General features: G+C 36.6%; 1 protein-coding gene across 3 annotated transcripts in view; it reads left to right on the forward strand.

Moving 5' to 3' along the window:
- SEPTIN7 (septin 7) overlaps positions 1 to 27,288 on the forward strand; it is a 79,327-nt gene that overhangs the window by 16,811 nt on the left and 35,228 nt on the right. For all 3 annotated transcript variants that reach the window (XM_030943633.1, XM_030943632.1, XM_030943634.1), the window contains exon 3: positions 2,091 to 2,193. In XM_030943633.1, coding sequence (XP_030799493.1) covers positions 2,091 to 2,193 — 103 coding nt within the window. The remainder of the gene's footprint in view (positions 1 to 2,090; positions 2,194 to 27,288) is intronic.

Below are 27,288 nucleotides of genomic sequence, written 5' to 3' on the forward strand. Positions count from 1 at the left end.
GATCTAGAAGTTCATAGGGGTAAAACTATCTGAAGTGTGGAGCTCTTTATAAAGAGGAAGAGAAATAACTTTAGTTCAAAGCAAGAATTATATGGAAACCCATTATTTTAAGCAAAAGAATTAGCTAATGAGGGGGTGAGCTGTTTCTGGTAAACATGACACACATTAAAAGGTATGTAGATACTAAAAAATGCAGGTGGCAAGTAGAACTATTAGGAGTGGAACTATTAGGAGTGTCTGACTGTGATTAGATATTTCATATCTGGTAGCATGAATAGGAGTTCCACATCCTTAATGGTTATTAAGGACCTGCACTGTTAAGGAGCCCTTTAATATCTTTAACAGCACTGACCTGGATGTCATGTAATATCTCTGAAGCATTGGCTCCAGCTCAGGGTTTCAGACTGTGATAAATTCCATTCCTTACATGCAGTAATGGATTGGAAAATTAATACAAATATTTGGATTTTAAATTCCTGGCTGATTTTTGAAATACTTTAAAACCTTTCAGATGAGATTATAGCTGCACCAGAGGCTATATTGAAACGAAAAGCTTCTTTAAAGAAGTTCCTTGATGACACAACACAAAGATTCCTACATTTAGGGAAGTAATAACATTTATTGCGTTATGAGTATTTAAACTGGAGCCTCTAACTTAGTCTTTGCAATGGTGTAGTTTTATTTGAGATTAACAGTTTATTTGCCAAATGGAGAAATCAGTTGGGTGACTTAAAACACAGAGTCCATTTATTGACTAGGGCTGTTGGATTGCCAGGAGGTTAGTTCTTGCATTCAATACTTTAAAGGTGATAGTGGTTTTATATCCTTGCTTTAATTAAAGAAATATTTTTAATTTAAAAATTCTGAGTTTATTACTGCATTGAACTTATTCTGTCAGTTTTAGAAAGAAAGAATTTCAAAATAAATGACTCAGCCACATACCAAACTTGAATTAACCAAACTGTATCCCATACAGAGAAGTTCTGAGCCAAGAGTGCCTGCAGGAGAAAATTTTTTACAAATTATTTTTTAGAATTCCTCTGTTCTCATAAAGATAATTTTAGACAGTGGAATTTGAACTTGTAGACAGCACTTCAGCTGTGTGGTTATGTACAGCTCTCAAACTCTGAAACTGAGGCAGTACCACCATCACATGACATCCTCTCAACTTTGCATGGACATAATGCCTAAAGGCTGAAATCACTGCTCCATGACAAGCAGTGCCTTGTGTTGCTTTTACTAGACAGTTGTCTCAAGAAAGTGTTTTCAGAATCTTTGTAAAATATCTAAATTGCCCAGTCTCACAAGACAATCCTCAGAGCTGCTGTATTAATAAACAAACAGTTGTAGTATTGTGCCGGAAGAGTGGTGTAAAGGTAGCACAGTTGAGCTTTGAAAGATTGCTGGGTCTAGTACAGTGAGGAGGAGGCATTTTAAGCACCTCCAACATTTTCATTAATGTGGTGAGAAGAAGTAATGGCTAACATCCAGAATTCTTCTCTTGTTTCACAGTAAGCACTATTTTGGGTAAGTTTTTCAGAGTACAAGGCAACTGAAGTTTTACCTGTATGGAGAATTTATGCAAGGCATGCTGCATTAGTGTAAGTCTGGGTTTAACATGGAGGCCTCCAGCTGAGTGACACAGAAGCAGAGGTTTCAAGTTGATTCCCTTCATGTTGAGGCAGTACCACCATGACTTGGAAGTACAGGAATGGTGCATTCATATTGCTGGCCTGTGTTTCAAATGGGCATTGGTACCAAGTTGATTATGTTTTAATTTGTTTGCACATGCTCACTGTGCAGGCATAATATGGCAATTGCATTTGCCCAAAATACTCCTAGTATACCTGAGTTTCTGTGCCAGTTTTTCTGACCATTCAGACAAAAAAAATTTTTTTTGTATTTTTTGCTGCAGTTCATTATACTGTCTTGAATGTAGACAGCATGGGCTGTTGAGAGGTTGGGTAGATAGTGCTTTTCTACAAATGTGAAAATGAAGTGAACATTTCATTAACTAAGAATACAAGCCAATTAAGAAATTACTTGCTTTCCTTTTAACTTTTTCTTTTCCTAAATATCTCTTGCTTTAGCAACAGAAGAACCTTGAAGGATATGTGGGGTTTGCAAATCTTCCAAATCAAGTTTACCGAAAGTCTGTGAAGAGAGGATTTGAGTTCACGCTCATGGTAGTAGGTAAGTTTCTTTCTTTGTTTTGAGTGTTGATAGTTAGAACTATTTTGACATAGTTCTTAAAATCTGTGATGATGATGTAAGTATGTTTTGCATGATCTCGGGAGAAAACATGGATCTTCCCCTGCTGGACTGATAAATTTAGATTGGTTAAAAAGAACACGTCTGGTCCACAAGTTAATGAGGAGGTGAATAAATGGTGAATAAATGGTAGTTCATATGGTCTTAGGAAAACAGTTTGGTGTGGATTTGGTCTAAAATGCTACTTGCAAGTATGACTGAAGTAATTTGAATTTGATTGTCTTTTGTATAAAAAAGAAATTTTTATAGTTGAGTGCAACACGGCAAACCTTGTGTATAACCAGGCAGTAGGATCCTGTCTGTCCTGCCTTTCTGTGGCCACAAAACTATGCTGCAAAATCAAAGCTTTAATTTAAACAAACCTTTCTAGTTTGTATGGTTGCAGAGAAAACCAAATGTAAACAGTTTGTTCCCTCTGGACTACAATAAATGGGAAATTATTGTTAGTTTGAATGAATAATACCATTCAGAACAGTTCATTTAGGCTTCAGTGATGACCCAAATTTGTCATCTTTCCTGCTAGGGAATCTCATTTCTTTCTTTTTTCTTGCTCTTTTGAGTACTTTTATGATAATAGACTGTTAGTAAAGTTGGGTACATTCATGTGTAACTGATGCTGCTGGATATGTGACCTTGTTTTGGCATGCTAATCAGCAAAATAATAATAATAATAGTTTAGAAAGTGTTTTATAATAGCCATCTGTCACTTTGTTATCTGGTTCTATCTTTTGTAATTTGGCTAGCTTGATAGTGCTTTGTTTTGTCATCAACGCAATGGATTTCTTGTGCAGGCTTTATGTGCATGTAGCATGTAACATAACAGTACTAATGACAGTTAGAAATCAAGGGCAAATTGGTGCAAACTCATTGTATAGGTCATATATATTTTTCTTTTGATTACAAAAGTGAGCTAGAATTTTAAAATTTGAGGGCTGCTTTTTTCTTTTGGAACTTGATGACAGGTTCCTTTACAGTCTAGCATCCAAGTACGTAGTTATTTAGTACAAAACTGTTAAGTATAAAGTAAAATCTGGTTTTCTGCTATCTACTGGTAATAAAAAGGAGGAAGGGATGAAGCTGTCATCATAAGTGGTAGACGTAGGGATGTGATACAACTGGAGAAATTCTGCAAAATTACCTCAATGTTCTCTTGTTTCCCTGTAGTACAGTTTAAAGCAATTACATTTAAGAAAGTTGTAGAAAATGGAAGAAGAAAAATTGTTCCAAAATTAGATTGAAAATGAGATGTTGACTAGTTTTACTATTTTTGTGCTTATTACTAAGACTTCATTTGTTTGCATGGAAATTTGTGCCACTGTCTGGAAGCTTAGTAGGAGAGGTGGCAGTATTTTCCTAAATTAAAAATGCCACTACTTCTCTTCTTTTGACCCCCAAGTATAGAAATCAGATACTTGAAAGTGAATGTTTAAACAAAATGGTAGCTGATCTTTTAGTACTCTGGAGACATTTGGGGAGGGGTGGGGTAGGGAAATTTTTTTGTTTCAAAATTAAGTGCCTGGCAATAGTATGCCGTGAAAAAATGTGTGTGTTTTTAAATATGAAGATGAAATAGTTTGTGTATTACTGATCACTTATGTTGGTAAACACTGTAATGTAATCTGCAAGTAGATTGTTAGGATTGTAATTATTTGTTGCTGTATTCATCCTGTGAGGTAGTGTACTCTAATGTGGTTTGAAGTCTTTAGTTGACATAATGATACAAATCTGTAATAGCAAATGGAATTATCTATAATCTACTTGATAAAGTTTAAAAGTTAGAATGTAGTGTTTATCTGCGTATGGTCAGTGCTGGGAGAATAAGAATACTGGATGTATTTTCTCTTGGAGATGATCTAAAATATTCTTTTGGTCTTTCTACTACTAAGAGTCGTGTGTGCATGGCTACCTTTTACTGCAGATTGCACAACTACTGATCTGCTGGTTCTGCTCTATTTGGAGGTAGTCAGTGTGTTACCCATTTGTTCTGAGAGGCAAAAAGAGAAAAACAACGCTTGTGGTTGGTAAACAGGTACAACAGAGAAAACAAATCGTATTTGGGATCTGGGATCTGTGTCCAGCTCTTTTCAGGTGTCCATGAGGTTTGATATTGCAGCTAATGCATTTGTATAGAAACTGTTTTCCTGTTGTACATCTAGTCTGGAATTATCAGTTAAACTTAATAGGTATGCATAGCGTTATATCTGACTTTTTGGTCTTTGGAATGTGTAGTATGAAAATTGACCGGAGCAGTGTTTGGGGGGAATTTGCCAGTATGGTTATACTATTGTGTGTGTTTCTGCTGCTGTAGAAGCAATTCTGTTTTCAGTTTAACAGCGTAAGATTTTTGTGACTGAGCAAGTAGTAAGTACAGCATCAAACAGATCTGTTGTTTCCAGTAAGGATTTTTGCAGGGAAGTAGAATAATTTTGCAGAACATTTCCTGTGCCTAAAGCATGAATGGGAATACATACAATGTGTATTTCCCCAGTTATTGTCATTGCCCTGGAATGATGGAGCTGCTAATAGCAGTGTGTGGTGGCTTCCTGCTCTTCTTTGTGCCAGGGAAGTTGGACAGTGGGTTTTTAAATGGGAGCATGCATAAGGCCTAGTAGTTGTTGAAAAGCCTAGAGAATGGTTTCTGGAGCAGGTTTTCTCCTCCTGAGCTAAGTTGGTTGGTGGCATTGCTTTGGACCCATGTGGACAGTTGTCTGTCTGTAACTTGCTCTTTTGAGTCAGGACTTGGTAGGATTGATGTATCTGAGGCTTGTAATGTTAGTGAGCTCTTTTTCTGTAAAGCACAGTTGCTGATTTCCAGGTGTTATGTTTACATTAAATATTACTAATGGGTGAAGTGATTATGAACTACACATGTACAAGTATAAAAAGAGGATGTCAAAATACATTTTTTATATCAAATGTTTTAGGAATCATTGAAAAGTAAACCTTAATAAAAACTGGTGTTACTCTTTAATATTTAGCCATAATAAACATTTTGACATTTCTATCTCTGTTTCTTTTCTCTAAATTGTATTGATTCTTTTGTTAGTGTTTAAACTTTTCTTGAGAAATGGAAGACTGAGATGGCCCTTTGTTTTCCTTATTAATCAGTTTTCATTGATTTGTCTTTCATCTTCATGAGACATTTTCATATTAGTTATATTCTCAAAGGCTAAGCAGTAGTTTTTGTCATGCTGCTTCTGGAACAAGTTGGTTTTGCAGAATAAAAACTCACAAGCACCTCCTCTCAGGATATGACATAAAGTGAGCAGAAATATACATTTAACTGAGCTCCATTCTTGATGCTTTCAAAGTAAGACATTTAAGTAGTAGTTTAAAGCAACTGATTCTACATCTGAAGCATTAAAGCTCAGCAGTGAAAAAAATGTCAAGTTTGCCTTGGTAGCCTGCTTCCTTCATAATCTTGTGTAATCTTTTCAAGTATAAGACATTTGTTGAAACACTTGAGAACCCGACATAAATATTTAGTCTGTCTGAAATCCAGAGAGGATTCTCTATTTCTCTGCTGTTCGGGTTTTTTGGAGGAAAGTACATGTTTAAGTCAGATGCTTAAGAAAACAAAACTTCCAGAAGTAATACCACTGTGGTTAGTAACTCACAATTAAAGAAAGTCTTAATTGTGGAATTGTAGTTCTGTCTGTTTGTTAATATAATTACACTTGCTTAAGTAGTGGGTGTGTGTTTTTGCTTTAGTGTATATGAGGTGTGGAACAAATAGTTATTTTTCAGTGTGTCTTCCTTCTAAACTCTGAGTCAGGAAATCCCTCTTTTGTTGTTGTATTGAAATGACGCTGGAAACGGGATTTGAACCAACACCCAAGTAGACGCAAAGTCATAATTCTTAAAAATTTCTTTCTCCTATAGACCATAAGTACTTAAGAATATGTATTTGTGGTGACTTTTCCTAGAGCTCTGTATTTCGAAGTGTTCAGGCTTCATGAGTCGCATTAGAAGTTGAACTTTCAAGTTTGGGGTTTTTTTAAAGTCATCTGATTTCCAAAGTCAGACCACTTAGAGTTGAGTGGTTTCCGCAGGACCTTTCTGCGCAGTTCCTAGTTCTTGAGCAACTGTTTGGTAGCTGTGACTTTGAAAGCTGTTTTGAAACCTCTCCCATAGTAAATTGCCTGTTTTGTTTCCAAATTGTTCCTTTAGCCTTGTAGATCACCTGTAGATTACAGCTGGAACGAAAATGCCATGCAATATTGTTGGAGTCCTTCATTTGTAATTATATGCACACTCAAGGGGTTTGGTTTAAACATGGCTTTTTGGCATGGATGCAAAGAAAAGGACTGTATTTTGCAAGACTTGAAGTTACATTAAAGAAGCAGCACACCCTGATTTTAAAATGCTTTTATTGTTCACTGTAGAAAGCTTGGACTGATTTAATACTTGTATCTTCTGGTGATGGGTCATGTTCTGATCAGAAAGGGAGCAAGTGAAGAGGGTAATTCTAAAGCAATTTATTTATCAAGCCAACCAGTAGTACTAAGACACTCAGCTACTCACAGATACTTATTCTTTACTTGCTGTTAATTTTAATGCCAAGAACAAAACCATTTTTTCACAGGATAGGAAGAATAATTAAATGAAAAGTAACCTGTGTGTGGGCAGTACAACTAAGTAGGAAGAGTTTTGGGATGTTGCCAGTTCTTGTTGATCTGCTGTGATTTGAAATGCTCTGATTTGAAATCTGCTGTGGTTTTTAATGCTAGTTAAGGTTTCAGTCGTGTCTCTACCACAGTATCTGAGTAGGTGTTTGGCCTTTGCTGTGACCTTCATTACCTGGCTGGTGAGGATCCTGCACTGCCCTTGCTGAGTGTGCAGTGCCTTGTGCTGCAGTCAGGGGAGTACAGGACTGGAGTAGATTTCTCTAGTTTTTACAAAGAAGAAGCATGTGATGGAAAAGAACTAGGAAGATTTCTTGCAGGTATCCTGCCTCCATTCCCCTGTAAGTTCCTTTCTTCAGAATACCTGAATTCCTCTAGTTCTCTCATCCTCTGAAAACTGCCCTGTGTGCCATTGGACATCTTTGGCTGCAGCCCCTTTTGGGCTACTTGCATGGCAACTGCCTGGATGGCACAGCTGTGCCAGTGGGCTAGGGCTGGGTTAGGCAGCACTCTTCCAGTTCTCGGGGACTTTTTTCCATATTGAGTTGTTGAAGGCTGGGTTCAAGTGTTGTGGTATAACAAAAATAGATTCTTTAGAAAAACAGATAAAAAATGAAATAAAGTTGCAGGGATTCTATTCACAGGATTATGAGGTTTTCCTGAAGTATACATATAGAAAAGGTTGGTTTTAAGGTTACTGAATTCTTTAAAGAAGTAATTTATTGTATTCCACTGATGATGCCTACAAAGTATAAAAAATTGATGGCTGAATATGTTGACATGTACCTGATGGGGATGCTAAAGCAAAATAGGTTGAATGTAGGAGAATTGGCAGAGGTAAAACCAAAGGAAATTGGTGGAACTCAGAATGGAGCCAGTGTATGCCCACAGATGACATGCTCTTCTGGAATAATCTCTGTTTTGGAGTAATGCCTCATCAGTTGCCTGTTACTCCTTTTTGTGGAAAGAGGTTGATAAACGTTTTTTTGAGAGAGCAGAATAGATGAATTCTGAAAATCTTTAATGAAGAAATAAGTGTCTCTCCAAGATATGAAAGATCAGCAGCTTAACAGTGAGTTTACTGTCCTGCACGATTTTCCAGTGAGTTACTTTCAGATGGCAGCTTGAAGTACATATTCATGTGAGTACTTGGCTTCAGTAGAAAATCTTCTAACATACTTTTTTGTTGGTTTATGGATGAATTTTTTCTTATTTTCCCCCCTCCTCTTTATTTTGTATTGCAGTGAACTACAGCTGGCAACATACTTGCTGCTTTTGCCTATTTTGTAGTGTTTTGCTGTTTCTTTTTTCTATTGCTGTTAAAAGAAACCTGTACAAAGTGTACAACCGAATGGAAAAGAGAAACTTTTTGCAGTGGGTTGTTGTTGAAACTTATTGTCAGGGAAATTCAACTAATCTACCTATTTGAGCTTATCAAATAGTTTCAAATACTTTCACAGATTGCTTGTAGCACTGTGGCTTTTAATTGCTCAATAGGAAAAAAAAATCTTAATTTTTGCTAAGCTCATTTTAAACATTTTCTTCTCTGTGCAGTAGCTTAAAGGTTCTAATGAACAGAACTAAAGTTGGCATTTAATAGGATTGGTCTTCAATTCTCATTTTTTAATTGTTTGCAATTACAACATTAATTGGAATTGTAGTGCTTACTGGATAACTTCTAAAGAGCCTTTGGATTTTTGTTTTCTTATTAAGTGTTTGGATGCAAAGCTTCTTGAGTAGATTATATGAAAGCCAACTACTGTAAGGTACTTTTTATTGGATGCTTGCTGTTACATGACTCAAGTTCTGACAACTAACCTTAAGTACCAAGTATTAGTATATTAAAATATTACTTGGAAGAACAAGGAAAATGTTTTTAAAGCTTTGGTGATTGTAAGTGTAATGAATCTGTTTCTCATGTGGCAGTATTTTGGTCAGATCCTAATTTACTGGCAAAGTTTTTTATTGGAAGAGACCTATATTTCCAAGTGTGTGGATGTGAACCCATAATTTGGCAAAAATCTGCCTGTAATCTGAATGGCTTTTATTTTTTTAAAAAAAGTGATGATTCTGTTGCATACAATTTTTTTTCTATTCCATAAATTGTTTTTTTGTCAGTCTCATAACAAATGCTGTGAACTATTTTACTGGATCTCTAACAGATTAATTCAGGAAATTTCACAGAAAACATCTAATGAGAGATTGTGCTCTGCATTGTCTAGATGTCATTTTCACTTTTGAAGAGGATTTTTTTGGTGGTTTCCTGCATAATCAATCCTGTCACAGTACTAGCTGTTTTCAGGCCATCTTTGCTGTATTCCTAACTGCATAAATATTTTTTCAGGTGTTTTTTTCTTCTCCTACTTTACCTTTTTTTGTTTTATTTCTAAATAAAAATGTGCTTGCTGATTTTACACATCCAAATATGTGCACACATGCGCACAAACCCGCAGTAATTCTGTTGATATTTAGTCTTTTGTAGTAAGTTCGTTCATTTTAGTGAGATCAGCATTTGTACCTGGTCCTTGTTGCTGTTGATGACAGGTTTGTAGGTCACAATTTAGCTGCAATGAATGTGTCTGGCATTTTGATATTAGAATAAGGATAATTAGTAATGTGTGAACTTGAACACATCTTAGAGAAGGTACCAGACTAATGGATGTTTTATTTCTTAAATTGATTATCAGGTGGCCAACACTTGTTTTGATGGTACTCAACAGATTGTCCTGAGCTGTCACGTGCATAAGCAGGGTGTGAACTAAATGTTGCACATCTTGTAAGCAGTGACCTGTTAGAAGTCACATTAATACTGTTTCCAGTTCCTTAGCCCAGGATAATCAGGTGACACCATACTGCAGCACTGGTTTTTGAAGCCATCTTGCTACAAGCCCAGAGTGAGATTCAAAGTAGGAGCCAGTTTTTTGTACAGATAAATATGCAGTATGAATTTAAAACTGCTTCTCATTCTCATTTCTTGTTGGCTGAAAATGTTAGTCTTGCCTGCTGTATCAGGAAATACTGACAACTTTTTCAAGGAAGAGGTTCATTTTGTAACCAGAGTGATATTCTTGGATGGAGTATTTGTGGTCTAAATATCCAGTTGTAGTAAAGCCTATGTGACTCATTAAATGTGATTCAATGTGATTGTTTTCCCTCTGGCTGATTTTGCAACAGTCAGTTCAGATCTTCCTTGTCAATCCATTTGAAATAGTTTTTCTTCCTTTTCTAGTTTTTTTTCTTTATGTAGTATGGCTGTTATATGCAACTGTTTCATTTTGGGTTTTGGATATTTTTCTGGTGAGGTTCTGAGCACATTTACTGATATATTAGAGTTTATACCATATTCTTGTCTTGAATTTCTCTTATTAAAGAGAATGAGCATCTTCTAATATTTTTTTTTCACTTCCTATGGTGTATCTGATGGTATTTTCCAGTAATTTTTACCATAATGCAATACTTTAGGCAGAGTGTTTAGATTTATCAGTGGCTGGAGGGGAGAAGGGCTGCTGAAGCTGACTGTTGATTCAAATCGCTTTTTTCTGTTTTGAGTTCTTGTCATCCTTTACTTTCATCCTGATTTTTCTCTGTAGGTAGTTTACCGAGAGCACAAATTTGAGAACTCTTACACTATATTAGAATAGTGCTAATTTTCTGTCAGTGTTGATATAAGCTATGTTAAGTGTGTAATGCCATTTGATATAGTTTCTTTTCTCTGTTAAACTTGAAGTGAAGGTTTTTTTGAGGCTCCTGGTTTCCTAATTTTGCAGTCACTTCTAGGTTTTTATCAGTGAAAGTTTGGTTTTGGTCATAGATGGAACCTTAAGCCAGGATTGTGCTGGTATCTTCAGACTGGAGCCACGTGTCTGTCAAAGTTAATGCAAAGTGCATCATTCTGGTTCTTCTCATGAAGCTTCTCCTTTGAAGGCTAAACAAATGTGTTTCATGGGGCAGAAGCTTCCTCAGAAGGGCAAAAATGATCTGTGATTTGAGGGGATTAATCTCAGCCTTCTGTGGAGTGAGAACCAATGCATTGGAAGGACACAGATAAATGTGGGCTGGATAAAAACATCAAGTGTCAGTTCTAACAGCATCTGGCTATGCTGTTTTACTGCTTGGGATATGTGAAGTGGTGTTGCTTTCTGTATAAGGTGACAGCTTGTGTTTTTAAAAAGAATCTGGAGCATTCCCAGGGGACATCTCAAACTGCAAGCAGCAGTGCCTTTAAAAACAACAGTCTGAGGTCATTATATGTTGAATTTTGAATTTATGGGCAAATCCAGAATTGTGGGTCCATTTCCTGTTGCTCAGATAGTGAAAAAATAGTAATTCAGTGGTCTGAAGTGGAAAGGAGTTGTTGGATGATTGTGGAATTCTTTTCAGTACAGGGTCATGAGCATTGTGTTAAACTGAACAACTGTGAAACAAACCACTGCTGAAGTATATAATTATCAGATAAAGCAGTTGCTGATGCTTGATCAGATCAAATGGCATGGAGTAACAAAGGGCATTTGCTGCACACTTCCATCAGTTGTTCTTGCCTTGATGTGCGTTGCCTGTGTCGTCTGTCTTCCAAGACAGAAATATTATGTGTTGAATTCACAAGTATGATAGGGAGGAATCTCAGGAATATTCCGAGTTTGGCTCATGAAACATATAAGTGGTTCACCTGGGATGTAATAATCTGGTAAAGAGCTGGTTGTTATTTCTATAGCTATCTATAGAAATAGATACATCTATATAATATATCTATAGCTATCTCCTTGGACCCTATGCTGTAAATCTGTAAAATATTTACTTTCTCTCTGTTAAACTGTGATCCATTAATTTGCCTTCACATCTACATGACTTTTCTGATGACGAGATACTATTAAAGTTTCTCTCCCATGCTACTGAGTTTAAAGGGAGCTGTAAGTTTTCTGAGAGGCAACTTCTTTGTCTCAAAAGTCAGCAATTCTCTTTTTACCATCTGTTCTTCCTTGATTTGATGGATGGAGACAGTTTATTGTCAGTTTCCGGTTATTTTTTGCTCTGCTGTTTTCCTCATTAGCTATTTTCATCTGACATTGATGAAGATTATTTGGTTTGTTTTCTTTTTGTCGTCCAAGAAAATGCCTTACATGACGTTAGCACAGTCTGTCAAAGAAGCCTTTGAGCAATTAATGTAATACCCTGCAATAAAAATACCCTCTCTTCATGTAGGACTGAATAACAAAAATAACACAAGGGGATTTTTAAGGACCTGAAGATGAGTTTTCTTGGCTCTTGGATGAAATGTGATGGTGCTTTGCTTGATAGGTTAGCAACATAAAGTAATGTTCAAGTTTATTGTAATTATTTTTACAGGGATGTCCCTTCTGAACATTTTGGTCACCAGATTCTAACCTTGTATCTCCAGACTTCTGGCCAAAAACTTGGGGAATGTAAAAACCTTTTTGATGTTTGCACTGTTTTATGACTAACCATTCTTCAGTGCTCTCAGCAATGGTAGTTATGAAAAAAAACATATAATCTCTTTATATAGGTCCAGTGTATGACACTCCCAGCTCTGAAAAAGCTGAGGTAACCTTGTTAGTGTGAATCTTCCGGCGTAGAAAAAACTAGCTTTAAACAAAATCACAGCCACCTTGTTTCCGTGTTCTCTGAAGCCTGTGAGGGAACTGATGCAGAGTTGGTTTGAGCAGGACAAAAGAAGCCACTTGGCCCCCACCCCACCTATGTTCCATGGCAGCGTTTGTGATGCATTGGTTAACTTGAGTGAAACTCCAGCCAAATCAAACCTTGAAGAGCGTGATCTTAGTTGCTCTGTCAAAACTCCTCCCGTATGTAGTTTACTGTATCAATAAAAATAGCATTGCACATTTGCTTATTCTGTAAAGTTGTGCTGGAATTTTTCAATTTTTATTCTATTACTATCTTAGAGTAAGTAAAATTGTTATTTGAATTATTATTTCAAGGATATATATTGTCTCCTATTTCTTTCTGAGTAACTGAACCTAAAAAACGAAACCAATTACCACTACAGGGCAATGTCTTCTGTCAATGATTTTGCAATACCCACTTCTGCTTCAATGCAGGTAGACCTTAATCCAATAATGCACGGTACTTACTAATCCACTTTAAAGACTAACACTGTCTAGTGGTTAAAAAACTGAATCCACATTCTTAAGAAGAAAAACATGCTGTGTTTCTGATATACTGTTCTTGGTCTGTACAATTTGATCCTTTTAGCCACTGTGGTTTAATAGTGAAGTCATTCTATAATCAGATACTTTTTAGTGGCTGAATGCAGGGAAGTTAGTTGAGACTTGGATGGTTGGGTCACATTTTACCTTTAAATATTTGTCAAATTGAAAAAGTTTGGCTTGAATTATCACAGTTATTTCAGTCTACAATAAGTAAAAACATGATTTTTATATACTGTTTGGCTGTGATTTGAGCTGAGGACAGTGTCCAGATTTTTGACTGTGAATTTATCTGCTGCAGTTGATTTATGTCAAACGGCAAGCATTCAGATAGCTGAATAAAATAAAAATGACTCAGAGGAAGTATTTTATGAGCTTTGCAGATACTTGGACAGTTTGAGGTTCTACTCAAAACCAGCTTCTGCTTTAAGTAACAGTAAATGCATTTTTTCTACAGCTAGTTGCATTACATTTTTATATACCCGTCTAATTAAAAAGGTATTGAGACCTACCATTCAAGGCAGCAGCTATGCTATGTAATCAACAGACAAACTTCTAGGCATTGTGTATGTGTGTATATATATGTATTCATTCTTATTCCCTATTTTGGCGCTCAAATGAAGTTTTCTATTTGGTTTTTTTTCTACAAATAAATTTCATTTAGAAGAAGTAATTTGCTTTTAGGGCTCAGCGTAGAGTGCTATAATTGTATTTCTAGTGCCTATTAAATGGTGTTGAGTGGCTGACTAAGACCAGGCAAAGATACAGACAGCAGGATAAGTAGGGATCATCATAACGACAGTAGCTGAAATCATGTCATGGTACTAATTTGGAGAAAACAGCTCCCTGTAGAGATGGATGAAGAGGTCTCCAGTTTCGTGCCTCCTGCAGTTTCTTGACTCTTCATCTGTAGAGCTCTTTTAAAAGGCTTCAAAGTAGCCCTCCTGCAAATAAATGTTAAGCGGCCATTTTGTGCTTGAAGTTTGTGCCTTGCTGAAGTCCGTGCCTTTGGTTTTTGAGAAACAAATTTTGAGTTTAATAGTGGGTGGGCCTGGCTGTTGATAGTTTCTTGTTTGCTATTTATAACTTCTCAAAAACACATGTTGTGAAGAGGTCAAAATAAAGTTTACTGTCAACTAGCACCATAAAGTTTGGGAGGTAAGTGATATTTTTTTAAGGAAGCACCACTGTTTGCTTGCATGCCTTTTTACAGAATCATGGAATAATTTGTTTGGATGGAATCTCTCAAAAGTCATCTGGTCCAACCACTGTTCAAGGCACTTACATGTGGTTTCTCTTGAACATCTGCTTTTGTCCTTTCTCAGGAGGAGGATGCTGGATTGGATGAAATAAGCACAGTCCCATTTTGGAGTCATACTTGATGATAGTGGTCTGGTGTCAGTTTCCTTCTTGAACTTGTGGTGAAATGTAGGCTCTCTAGTCTGATTATTAAAATTACTTGACAAATGTTTCTGTCAAATCAGTTTAAGGACTCAGTAGTCCAAGCCTTTCCAGAGACAGCATTGTCATGTAGAGATTCATCATATGGATGAGATGCTGCAAAGGTATCTTTGCCATTCAGTTTTGTCATTTTACCATTGAGGTGGTTTGTTTTGGCTCAGAAAAAGGCTGAACTGCAAAAATGCTTTTGTACCATTTCAACCAGAAGCAGAGCTCAGGAAGATGGAAGATGTTGATAGTTCGATAGGACTCTGAAGTCTGTGTGAATCTAATACCTTTTAGAATTGGTCTGTGGTTAAATTTATGTCCTGACATGCTTTGCAGTTGCTAATCGGGTGAAGTTAGGCCACTCAAAGTATCAAGTTACTGAGAAAGTGGAAATATTTTACCCAAAAGTAGGTTTTTTAGCCAAAGATGAAATTGAATTGCCTCAAAATAGATAAAAAAGAATAGAAATTAGCATTTGATTAAATGGCACAAAATGACAGTTCTTATTTGAATTACACTAATTTGAATATGCAGATTGTGAAGATCTTTCTTGGTGTTTGTCTTTTTAATAAACTGCTACAGAAAAGATAATGCAGTTAGTGAGTAAATCCATAGTTGATTATCTTATTATTCTAGCATCTTAAAACTGACATGTTGTTGCATCTTTTCTTGGATTTTTTTTTGTGTTGCTGAAAAGCAGGGTGACAAAGGCTTCCCTGTTACTAGCAAGATGAACTGCTGGCAGATACAGAGAACTTTTTCTGCTTACTCAAATAAGGCCGTTTGTCAATATGTGTACTTACCAGTTTCCTTAAAACTCCTGCTGTCAGCTCAAAAAAAATCAGTTTAATGCATGTTGAATGTGATTAATATTTAAATAAGTAAATTATTACAGTGAAATACTAATAATATAATAAAAAACCCATTAGCCGTGCTTCTCTACTTGTTTGCATATTTCTTAGTGGTTTGATGTAGATATATCACATTAAGGTCAGGATATCCTCAACTTGCCAAATGCAAATATAAGCACTCAGGTTAGAGCTCTAGCCTCAGTAAAGATGATTTTTTTCTTACTGCATTCAGTGGTTTTGGGGAGACTTTTCTTAACTTCTATGTGTTCTTCATATTTGTGCTTTACTGAACACTTTTATGGATTGTGCTCCTTCTTGAGAAAGTGTCCATATCCAAACATTAATAAGTGTTGGGATTTTTTTTTGCTTTGTTTTTTTCATATTGGTATTTGTAGGTTTTTAAGCTGGAGCACGATACTGCTTCCTAATTGTCCAGCTGCTGGGAACTATACCTCTGCAAGTAAAGTAGAAGAGTCACATCCTAGAGAAGTGTCACAGCTTAAGCTGCTTGTTTTTGTTCCTACAAAAAATCCCAAATGTACTGTTCTAACAAACCTACTATCCGTGCACTTCAGATTAAGCTTGAGGCTGGCTCTTCTTGGGTAAGAAGAGAGAGCCTCTTAGCACTTTTAACTCAACTGAAAGATAAAAGATCAACTTTGACACAGAAATACTGCAGATTGCGATGTCTTTTAGAGAGGTGGGTGTATATGCTCAATTTAGATTGGCAGTAATTGCTGCATATTTCCCCATAAAGTATCTATTCTGTTAAAACACCGGGATTTTTTCATGTCAGATATTGCTGTCATAATGCTATTCATTACTATATGAATAGTATTATCTGAGTGACATGGACATCTCAGTTAATGTTACCTATTTATTACAAAGAAGCACAAACATGCAGTTTCTCTTGCTTGTAATAATCTATAGCCTCAATTTGATGATTGGCCTTTTTTGGCTTTTGTATAAAGCCTCTTTGTAGATGAAGTTCTAGGGTAAATTCTGCTACACGGAGGTGCAAAAAGATGTGAACTCAGATGAGTTTTCTTGATACAGTGAGAAGCTTTTAAATGAAGTGTCATTGAAATAATTATTAAAAATAAACCTATAAAAAACTGAGTAATTTTTATTTTTCAGCTAAGACTAAGATAACTAGAGAGACTGGTTTTGTTTCTGTAGATATTCACATGTGACTTCTTGGTTAAATTGCATCTTGAATTTGTTCATGCTTCTGAGAATGGAAGATCAAGGGCTGTCTCTTGGGTGCCTTTCTACCTGTTTAGTTCAAGCTGCTGTGTCATAGCAGTACTGTTGAGTGTATTTAGCATTCTTTCATGCCCAATAAATTGTAGGGCTCTTGTTTCTGATGTTTCTGGCTGCAGCTTTTTTGTTGATGCACTTTGAACCTTTTCCAGAAGGCTTTTTATTACTTTCTGTTCAAAAACCATTTTTAGCTTTTTCCACATATTCTGACAAAGTGACTGCATATGTCAAAACATATGTATAGCTTCAGAGCTCTCTGCTTCTAGCAGCAAGCAAAAGCTGTGGTTCTTTGAGCTATTCTTGGACAAAGTGAGGATGTTATATGCTGGGTGTGAAGGTGGGAAAGTACCGAAGGGGAAGGTGAAAACAGGAGACATAGGAAACTTTTTGTATTGTTCTTGAGATGTAAATTTTGATTTGCAAAAATAATTAATAATTGAATTCCCATGGATAAAAAGGAGGAAAAATGTGACTGGGACAGATATACCTGCTGTGTGCTGCTCTCTTGTTTTGAATCCTGTGATTCAAATTTAGCACTGGGTGCTGCTGAAGAACTGGAAACCATCTGACTGGCTGGTGATAAGGTGGGCAGGAGCAGCAGAGAGCTGTGGCTCATGGAGAACCTTGTTCCTTGGCTGAATATACTAACAGGTATTTCTGTTCAGCCTCTGGCTGTTTGCCAGAAGAGGTTGTCAGATGGTACCCCATGCCTCACAAGGATTTCTCTTATCTTGAATCTGCTGAATACCACAGCATTTTTTCATCGAATTTTGAGGTGAGATCCCTTTGAATCGCAAAATTGTGTGAAGTACAGGTGATATGTTCCCTGTTTCCCTAAAAGATTAGGATAAATGAGTTGCCAGTTAAGAGGTTGTTACAAAGCAGATTTCTAAGGGGAGGCTCGTGACTTGTCTCAAGTCAGGTGTGCCTGGGATATTCTGCATAGACACTGTTCAGAATTAATGCAATTCCCTATATTCTACTTGAGCTTTTGGAAATGCTCTGAATATTGTATCACAGGAAATTTTTGAAAGCATGAATTGTCTCTTCCCCTTTCATCAGAAGCTTTTTTTGCTGCTTTTGTTACATGTGAGCTGGTGATGTTTGCTGTTGAAGCCTTAGATGAGTTTTGGTCCTGCCCTTTCTGTCATCAGGTACCACTAAATCCACTCGGTAATCCTTGGGGTAACTCTTCATCCGACTCATGTGATTCACGTCTCACAAAGACAGGCACTGTAAAAGGTTAAGTGCAGAATCGTTTCTTGAGCAGATGTAGTGATCCATTGGCTCATGGTCATTCTATGGATGTGTTGGCTGCTGCTGTTCTGAAGGGTTTTCTCGCTTTTTGTCTTGTAACTCGCTGAGAAGTTGGTTCAGTTTACTGCTTTCAAAGGGTGCCTGGATCTGAAGTCTGTCTAAAACTACAGATGGCTGAAAAGAATGCAGAAGAATGTATAGAAGCTATTCTGAAGCTCTTTGCCCTCATTAGCTTTCTTGACATGTGTAATCCCAATCTCATTTAGTTATAGAGACCTTGAGAGCATCTGGATTTTGTATTTTTTTTAATAAACAAAACCTGGATATGGGAATCATGGTTCTGTGTTTTGGCTGTTTTTTAAGAGTCTAACAAAGTAGGAAAAAAATTTTGAATACTTTGTTGGTAACCTTTTTAATATAAAGTTTTGCTAAAATGCAGTAAAACCTTCCCTTTTTTACTTGCTTATGTAAGTTGTTGTGTAATGCTGTTTTTAGGTGGTTTTTAGGATTTTTTTCAGCATGTCTCCATTTGCTCTTGGGCATATTTGAGTTTATGCATAATGACTATGACTTGTACTATGTTGATAATTTATCTACTCAAGCTTGTCGAAACTACTCTAGTTTGCCTTTCAGAACAGGCTTTTTAATATCTCTTTTCTAATCCTGCTAATTAGTAGTCAGTGTTGACCATAAATCAAAACTAAGCACTATTGTGTGTGCTCTGAACAGGAGGAAGTAAAAAAGCTTTCTGCCTTGTTACAGGCATGTTTTTCTTGGCGCTTCTTGTTTGAGGATATACCAAATGTAGTAGTTGTTTAATGTTGATCCTTCTCAGTTAAATGCTCTGAAGTTGTAAAACAGTGTTTCTCCTATGCTCTAAGTCCAACTGTGGTTATGGAAAGAAGCAAGTGAAAAAGATAGATGACTTAAAAGTTGCAATGTTGTGGGATTTTTTTTATTTTATTTTTTCAGTAGTACTGATATATTTACTTTTATGTAAAACTTGTATGCAAAAGGGTGCTCAAATATGTTTTTTTTATGAAGTTTCATGAGATCTGTTATATAATGATGCATTTCACGTAGGAGTATGTTTGCTATATACTCTGTCATCCTTCTTTTTCAGAATTCTAAGATCCAGAGGTACTAAATTCAGTTTCTTTTAAGACATTCATGTGTATTTGCCAAAATACTACTGAAAATAGCCTAACCATATTCTGCAGCATGTTGCTGCCTGGGTCAATGGACCAATGGTAGAATTGTAAATAAAATGTATTCAGTGGGCTATGAAATCTCTGAGGGTAGAAGTGTGGTTGCAAAAAGTGCATAATTTTACATAGACTCTTTCAGGTTTATTTTCTTGAGTGGGATTTGTTAATAGAATGGAATAGAACTAATTTCTCATGCCTCCCTAATAGCAGAGTCAATGGGTTGCTCCCAGTAATTATATTCCAAGGCACTAATAATAGAATTCTCCTCTTTGGCTCTGGAAGGGCGAGTATCTCTGCTGTTTTGTGTGAATGCTGCTGCTTTGGTTGGCAAACCAGCACTGGTTTTGATGGGGTTAGTAAAGTATCTTTTGACTCACTGGTGGCTGCTTTAGGCTGTCTGACGGGTTGAGAAATAAAAAGTACTGTTCTGCTTTAGATGAAACAATGCTTCTGCACCTGTAGGGAAAAGAAGTAAACAGCAACAGCCAAGGCTCCATGCAAGGAAGCTGGAGTCAAAAGCATTAATCCAGATATATATGAAATAGAATATAAGGAAAAAACTGTTTTGGGTGTGTTCCTGTTTGGTTGAATAAAGCTAACTTCCTCACTCCCAATTCTGGGTGTGGGAAGACAGACCCTAAAGTTTTGAGGAAGAGGGGAGAAGGGAGGTTTGTTTCCCTTCTGGATTGTATAAAAATTATGCCCCTATAATTAGATACTTTATTTGTGAAAAAACTTTGAGATAACTAAGGCCAGCAACAGTGGTCATGCAAAACAGCTCCTTAAGACTGGGGAAGTATTCTGCATTCAGGTTTTAAAATTACTGCTTTGATCACCTAATTCAGGATTATAGATGTTTGTATGAAGTACTGGAGCTGTTTTCCCCCTGTACCTTTTGTCTGGTACCAGAATACTTGCTATTATTATGTTATTCCTTATGCCTTGTGGGTGGAAGTCACAGTGGTCAAGCTGCCTGTTCTGAGATCCCTTCTATTCTACCACCTCCTAATGACTCTCAGAGTATTTAAAATACTTAAATACTTGAAATACTTAAATATTTAAAATATTTAAATACTCTCAGAGTATTTAAAAAGGTGATGAAGACTAGAAATGTCAGATAATTACATGGATGCTGTTATTGCACATTTTTTTGTAGAATTGTGTGACTTTCTCTCCCTGGGAGAGAATATAAATAAGCTTTTTCTATTCTACACTTGATGTTAGTTGGACAATTAGCAGAAGTGTAATGGGCTAGCAAGTCTCACTTGTGTGCTAGATGGTTGCAATGCATGCAATTCATTTTTAGCTAAGATGTAAATTTATCTTTTAAGTAAATCTCCCAGTTGTTTCCATTTACTGGGCTTCCATTCATATCATGGGGGAGCCTGGCAGCCTGTGAACTCAATTTCTTTCAGGAAAAATATTAAATCAGAAGGTCCTGTCAAGGATTTCAGGTAATAGGGTCAGTTTGCTGATTAGAGTTCAGTCCATCTGCCTTGAGGCTTTCATTCAGAAAGAGTCAAGAGGGCTAAAAGAGGAACCTGTGCTAACTGCCTGGGAGGAAGGGATGGCCACTGGTGTCTAGAAAACCAAATGTGGTTTTGTCAGTTGGGGAATAATATGTGCAATAATAGAATTTATAAACCTTTTTATGTCTATTTGCAATTAAGCCCATAATAAGTGCTTACAAATGAGGGCAGTTTTTCTGGGCATAGCTGTTTCCAGTAAAAGTGTAAATGTGGCCTTAGGTGTAGTAGTAAAGTCTTAGTTCCTGTAGTACAACTTTTTATGCAAATTTTGCAGTGTTTGGCTTTTCTTGTTTGTAGGAAGTAGTTTGTATTTTCTGTTAGGTGAGGGTGATTGCCTTGAAAGGATATAAGGAAATAAGATGTCTAGTACAAGCTTTAGAAGTCTGGGGGATTTTTATGTGTAAAAACTCTGAGAAACCATAAAAGCACGTGGCATGTTTAACGTGGCATGCAGGGTGTAAGCTATAACTCGAACATTTCAAGTTAGATTAAATTAGCCAATGCAGTTCTGACTGGATTTTATTAATAGATTACTTTGTCAAGTGTTGCAAACCTCTCAGTGGTAAAAGCTTCAAGCTTGTTCATCTTAATTCAATAAATGTCAAGGTGCTTAGCATAAAACAGGTTAACACTTCAAGGTTTGCTATGGGTTTGCTGCATTTGCTTTTCCTAGTGAAGAAATCAGCAGATAGTCTCTCAGATGGATGGTGGGATTTTAATGATTGCCCCAATCCCAGATTGTTCCCATTTGTGACGTTTCAAGACTGTTGAGTAAGCATGAAGACGGATGCAGGAACATAGGTGTGGTGTGTCTGTAGTAGGCTTGAGGAGCTTACAAATATTTGTTAAATAATATTTGTATAGTCATAGTGATCTTTAAGATAAGGAAATTGATTCTGACAGAAAAAAAAGCCAGTAAAAAGCTCTTAAAAATCTAGTTGGTATCAAAAATAAAATTAAAAAAAATAAAAAAAAAAGTTTACTTTGTGCTACTGCACAAATGCTGTGAAATGGATGTAGCTTGGAGCAGATCTGATCTGATTTGAAATAACAAATTTAATGCTAAAAGAGTATCTTGTATCAGAGTCACTATAGCAGAAAATGGCTTTTCCATTTCTTCCTGTGCTGCAGACATCACTGTTGTTTATCACATTAGACATCTTAATGTAGCTTATTGTGGGCTATTTATACTTAAATAAGAAGTTTAAAAAAGACATACTTTGGGACTGAAAGGTCACTTTGTGGTTTCCCCCAGTCATGGTAATTATCTCTTTTAATCATTGAAATGTAACTTTTTTAAGTTAAAAAAACTGGGGCCCTCTCACCAAGAAAAAACAAACCCAAAATATACCCAACCTGGGAAAATGTATTTTGTTGGAGTACCTTTAGTACACTTGGTACAAGGACTTCAGGAGTGGTTGTTGAAGTACTTTATTTTTCAAGAAGCATTTCCGTTTAAATCGTCATTGTTTATCTTTTATATGGCTCCTTTCAGAATCAGAGCTGGCTACGTTTTAGGAAAAATTTTGATGCAGGAATATGCCAGCGTTGCATCCAGTCCTTCAGGATTGTTTCAAGCAGCAGAAAAGGCACAGCTTGTGGTCATGATGGGGAGGACAGGAATACATATCTCATATTGTTTTTGTAGGGAGCTAGGGACCCCCTGGATGCTCCTTTTTCAGTAATTGGGCAGTCAACTTACAGAGAAGGATAATTTTTACTTCTTTTTGAGTTAACTTGTGTGATTGAAAGAAACAATGCAGCATCCCGATAGAGATTGCAGCCCTGCATCTCTGATTGAGGGGGTAGAATGTTTTGTGAAATGTAACTCTGGTGTACAAGTAGCAAGTTGAGTCCAATTACAAATAACTTCTGTCGGTCACTTCAGTACCTGAATTACTTCTGGAGCAATTTCGGCCTATAATTCAAATGAAGCATTATTACAGATGAGTGGGAAGGAAAAAATAAATCCTAATGGAAATTGGGAAGAAAATATTATGTTTTGCCAGGGTGACAGTGCCAACCTTGGTCTTTATTTTACAGACTAGAAGAATTACATTCAAACTGTAAAAAGTAGTCAACCTGAAACACATTATGTAGAAAGAGGAAGTTTGTTGAGGTTGTTTATGGTGAGTTTATTTTTGGAAAGAATGCTATTGGGAGCAGAGGGCTTATTGATGCACACTGATGTACAGCTCAGCACAACATATTTTTGCTGAAGTTTGAATCTTGCCTAAAACCATTTTCCACAGCTTTCCAATTGATTTTTCTGCAGGACTGTCTCACTGCAGCATATATCTGGATGCTGGGGTGACTGATGCTGATCTCCCAGTATTATATTCGATTTGGGACTCTGTCCATGTCTTTTCTCTGACCACTGTGCATGACTTAGATGCTTCACTGTTGAGAAGTCTTGTTCAGAAGCAGATAGATTTGGGCTGCCTGTGTGTAACTACTGTTTTCAGATATAGTTAGCAGTTTATTTTTCAGTTTTATTCAAACTGTCTTGTACTTTTTGAACACTTAGCAACTTTCTCTTCTCACCATTCTCCTCATTCCAGCCCCAGGTTTTCTGTTGATTCTGATATTTGCCTGCATGCTGGTTTACCTTTGGATGGGTATTTATGTTTGAGACACCTTACAGTGCAGCATAATGACTGAATCTGCTGGCTTCATCTTTTTGATTCCCTATCCTTTAGAGTGCTTAGTTACATTTTCATTTTTGTGATGCTGACTTGGCTGTTGTTTTGCCTGTACTTTGGAGAATGGAGTTCCCAATAGCACTATAGGTATTCAAGTACAAAAAACCATGCTGGTTTTTTCATCATAGTAAATTTGAACAATACCTGATGTTACTGAAATGGTAAAAGCCTCCCTATTCCCCCCTCTTTTTATAAGGGTGTTATACTACTAGTTGATAGCATTTGGAAATGGCTAGGAAAACCCCAGAACTGGATCTTTCTTTTCAAAAGTTTTAAATTCAGCAGAAAGTCCTTGTCAGTCAGTGCTTTAGGTACAACTCTGTTTTGGAGTTCTGTGTGCCATCTGGCTGCTTTTTTCTTTTTAGTATCAATACCTGTGGATTTCTTTGACATGGCTGTTTTTTCCACCAACTAATGGGATGGTGGCAAACTGTCTTTCTCTAGGCTTCTTTCAATCACTTCAATGTTGGTAGATCTGTAATGTGACCAGCATAAAGTTACCACTGGAAAATAAAATAACCAGAGCTGCTGTCTTCAAGACTGCTGGGTCCTTTGAGAAGTTTCCCATCAGAACATGGCAAGGATGATAAGCATCACAGATGTTAATGGATAAAACACTGTGAAGAAAGAAAAGTACTTTTTGATTATGGCACTGGGCTCACTATTAGACTTGTTTATTTCAAGGTCTGTGTTCTTCTCATTTTCTTCTAGCTTTTCAATAATTGCACATCTTTAAAAACTATAAAACCTGGATGCATATTTTCATTTAAGTATCATGTGCTTGTCGGCTGCTTTTCCTAGACCACGTTATGGTGGCCTTTAGGAAAATGAGACTTGTGTACTTTCCTTGCCAAAAGAACTACAAAACAAAAACAAAACTACAAAAAAAATACAAACACACATAAAACAAAAACAAACCCACATAAAACCACCCCAAAACATAAAAGGTTTGCTTGTTTAATGAACAACAGAACAAAGTGAAGAGGGAAAAAATTATACTATGCATTCCATATGCGGTCAGCCTCCTTTTGACTAGTTCTTCTGTAGAGCTTTTTTTTTTCGAGTCCCTGATTTTTTTTACAGATGCTGGAATTCTCTTTTTATACTGTTTATTAATGCAGTGGACAACTGTTTAAAGATACTTGGATGGGAAAATTTAGTTGATGTAGAGGGTGTCAGTGGCATGAGTAAGAGAATGGAAATGATTGTTCATAATTTTTAAGTACTGGAAAAATTATAATATCCTCAGTGGCATTTATAAAGTGTCCTCCTGGTTTAATTAGAAAAGCTGTGATCCAGCGATAGCAGCTGTTCCTCTAGGCTGAAGTTCAGATTTTAACCTGGCCTAAGTCTGTGCTGCTGCTGAAAGAACTAATAGCACTTGGCCTGAATTGGATTAGTGTGCAAATCCAGCTGGAGTGTTTTCTGGGAGCTGCAAGGAACGTTAGTCTTCAGTCTGCTTGCAGCACAGCAAAGGAAAATCTTATGTCAGCACAAAGGAGGAATGGCTTGGAGGCTGGGATTTAATTATTTTTTTCAGTGGCAGTACTGGTTGATATGACAGTCATATGAGGCATTTGTTTCAGAAAGTTGTCAAACTGAGCCTTGGTTGCATTGAACTAATGTTTTGACTAAAAATTTTGAGCATTATGTAATGTTGTGGTTGTAACAAAGGACCTGTGTTTATGTCTGAGATTTTTTTCCTTGAACAATTTTGACTTCTCTAATTGGAAGAGCACTGCATCCTATGGATAACTTCGTACTAAAAATACTAAATGAGGCTATGCAAAAGTCATTCTTGTAGGGTGGAGTTGAAAAATATTACTAGATAAATGTTTAGAAACTGTATTTTTTGAATTCTATATGCATCTGAAATTTTTGAGAGCCCAGGGCAGGAGCACAACCTGTAGCACTGTTCAGCTTAAATCACACATCAGATCAGCTGATATTAGTGGATGTACATAACTTTGGCAACATCCTTTTGAGTTCACACTTCCTTTAAGCACTGGTTGTTGCAGCTGCTGCTCGGTATGGTGTAGGATGAAGGCAAATATTTGTTCTTGGTTTTAAAAGTACAACTTAAATGTTTGTAAATGACACATCCTTTAGCATAGTGCAGTCTTGGCTTTAAATTAGTTGCGTGTTTCCAAATCAGGATGTCTGTTTCCAAATGAAACATTTGTGGAATATGGATATCTTAGTAATATGCATTTTCAGATGGCTCCCCAAATGGAGAGCTTTCACATATAAACTATAAATAAGTAACTACATGTTAATCAGGTCTATCTCACTTGGACTTCCATGCCTCACTGAAGTTCAATTTAATTTCCTTTATTTTTTTAAAGTCTTGTTACTAAAATGACTATTTCAGGAGAAATGTGTATCTGATATATCATTTTGGACGACAGACTTGAATAGGAATATTATAATTGTGCAAATGAATTTTTAAGGATGGCACCTGAGGTGTGGGAAGATTTTTGCTATGGGAGAGCAACATTAGACTGCTTCAATTCAGATTTTGAAGTCTGGATACAACAAAAATACATAGTGCTGCAAAGGTGGTATTGCTGTATTCTAATTTAGGGAATATAGAAATTATGAGGCTGTTTCATGTCCTTCTGGCCCTACAGAGGCAAATAACTTTGAAATCCACAGTCCAACTCAGCCTTAGCGTAGCATAAATATTGAAATGAAAGATGAGGTGAAACTGTGATGTTTTTTATTAAAAAGGTTAATTTAGAGGAATACCATTACATTGTCATTGGAGAAGAAATTGCAAGATTTCTTTATTTTTGAGGTCTTAGAGATATACACTGCTGGCAAAAGTGTGGAATATATATGAAGTTGCTAACTTAAAAGAAAATTGCTATTGACAAGTATTTGTTCACCACTTTTCTGCTACATCAGTGCCAGGCAGAGCAGAAAACAATAGCTGCAATTCAGCAGGCATTGAGACAGAAAAGAGTATGTCAGATTTTTACTTACTTACATGTTTGGGAGTTTTTTGCATTTTATTTGACTGAATGATTTAAGAATTTATGTGTTTTATATAAGAATTTATGTGAAAAATATTTTAAGAATTATGATTTGTATCTCTTTTGACTAAACTCAGAAGAGAGTATCATTCTCACCTTCTGTAAAGGACAAGCCTATCACTTAGCAGATTCAGCGTCCTTGGCTCTGGGCTGTGTCCTCTGTAGCTGGCAGGAATTCCAGAAGGATTCCTGGTCCACCTCCCATGTCTGTCCTTCAGACTTATCTACTGCAAAACGTAGCAAGCGTTGTAGACAGGTCTTAGGATATGACCTCCTCAGACCTGTCTGTTTTCCCTTGCACTTTGTAAATGGATGCTTCTGTTGGCTACAAAAGCAGCTCAGTTTTCTTCTAAGTTATTATTAGAAAACTGAACAGTGGTGGCAGCAGTTTGGAAATAATGGCTTAGCACTTAAGCAGAACAGTGGTTACCATATTAAAAAGGGTGTAGCCTTGACAACACAAGCTTATTCCACACCCTTTTTTAGAGCTAAAATACCCATTTTTACAATTCCAGTGGAGGCTGTCTTAGGGAAACAAAAGCACGTTTTGCCAAGGTTGCTTAAAAGTGGCAGCAGTGTGTCCAGGAGAGCACATCTCTGTGATCCTCTTGCTCCTTGGTTGGCTAACACCAGACCAAAGAAGCAGAATTATCCCAATTTGCAAGCAACATTGCCCTAATTTCCTGTTCCTTATTGCCACAGGACTCATATCACTGGGGTGTATTTTCAGAATTCTGTCTAGCTGTCTGTATCTTCCTCTTGCCTCTTGTGCCAGTTAAGGGGTTTGTCATAACATAGTTTCCTGTTATAAAAAGTGCTTCCGAGGATATTAAAGAGAGAAGGCAGCAAGAGGGAGGGTATAAGGTATTGAAAGAAAATGTTGCTACCACAAGAATATTCTAAGTTCTCTGACAAA

This window comes from Camarhynchus parvulus, chromosome 2, assembly GCF_901933205.1.
Source record: "Camarhynchus parvulus chromosome 2, STF_HiC, whole genome shotgun sequence".
NCBI classification, from domain to species: Eukaryota; Metazoa; Chordata; class Aves; order Passeriformes; family Thraupidae; genus Camarhynchus; species Camarhynchus parvulus.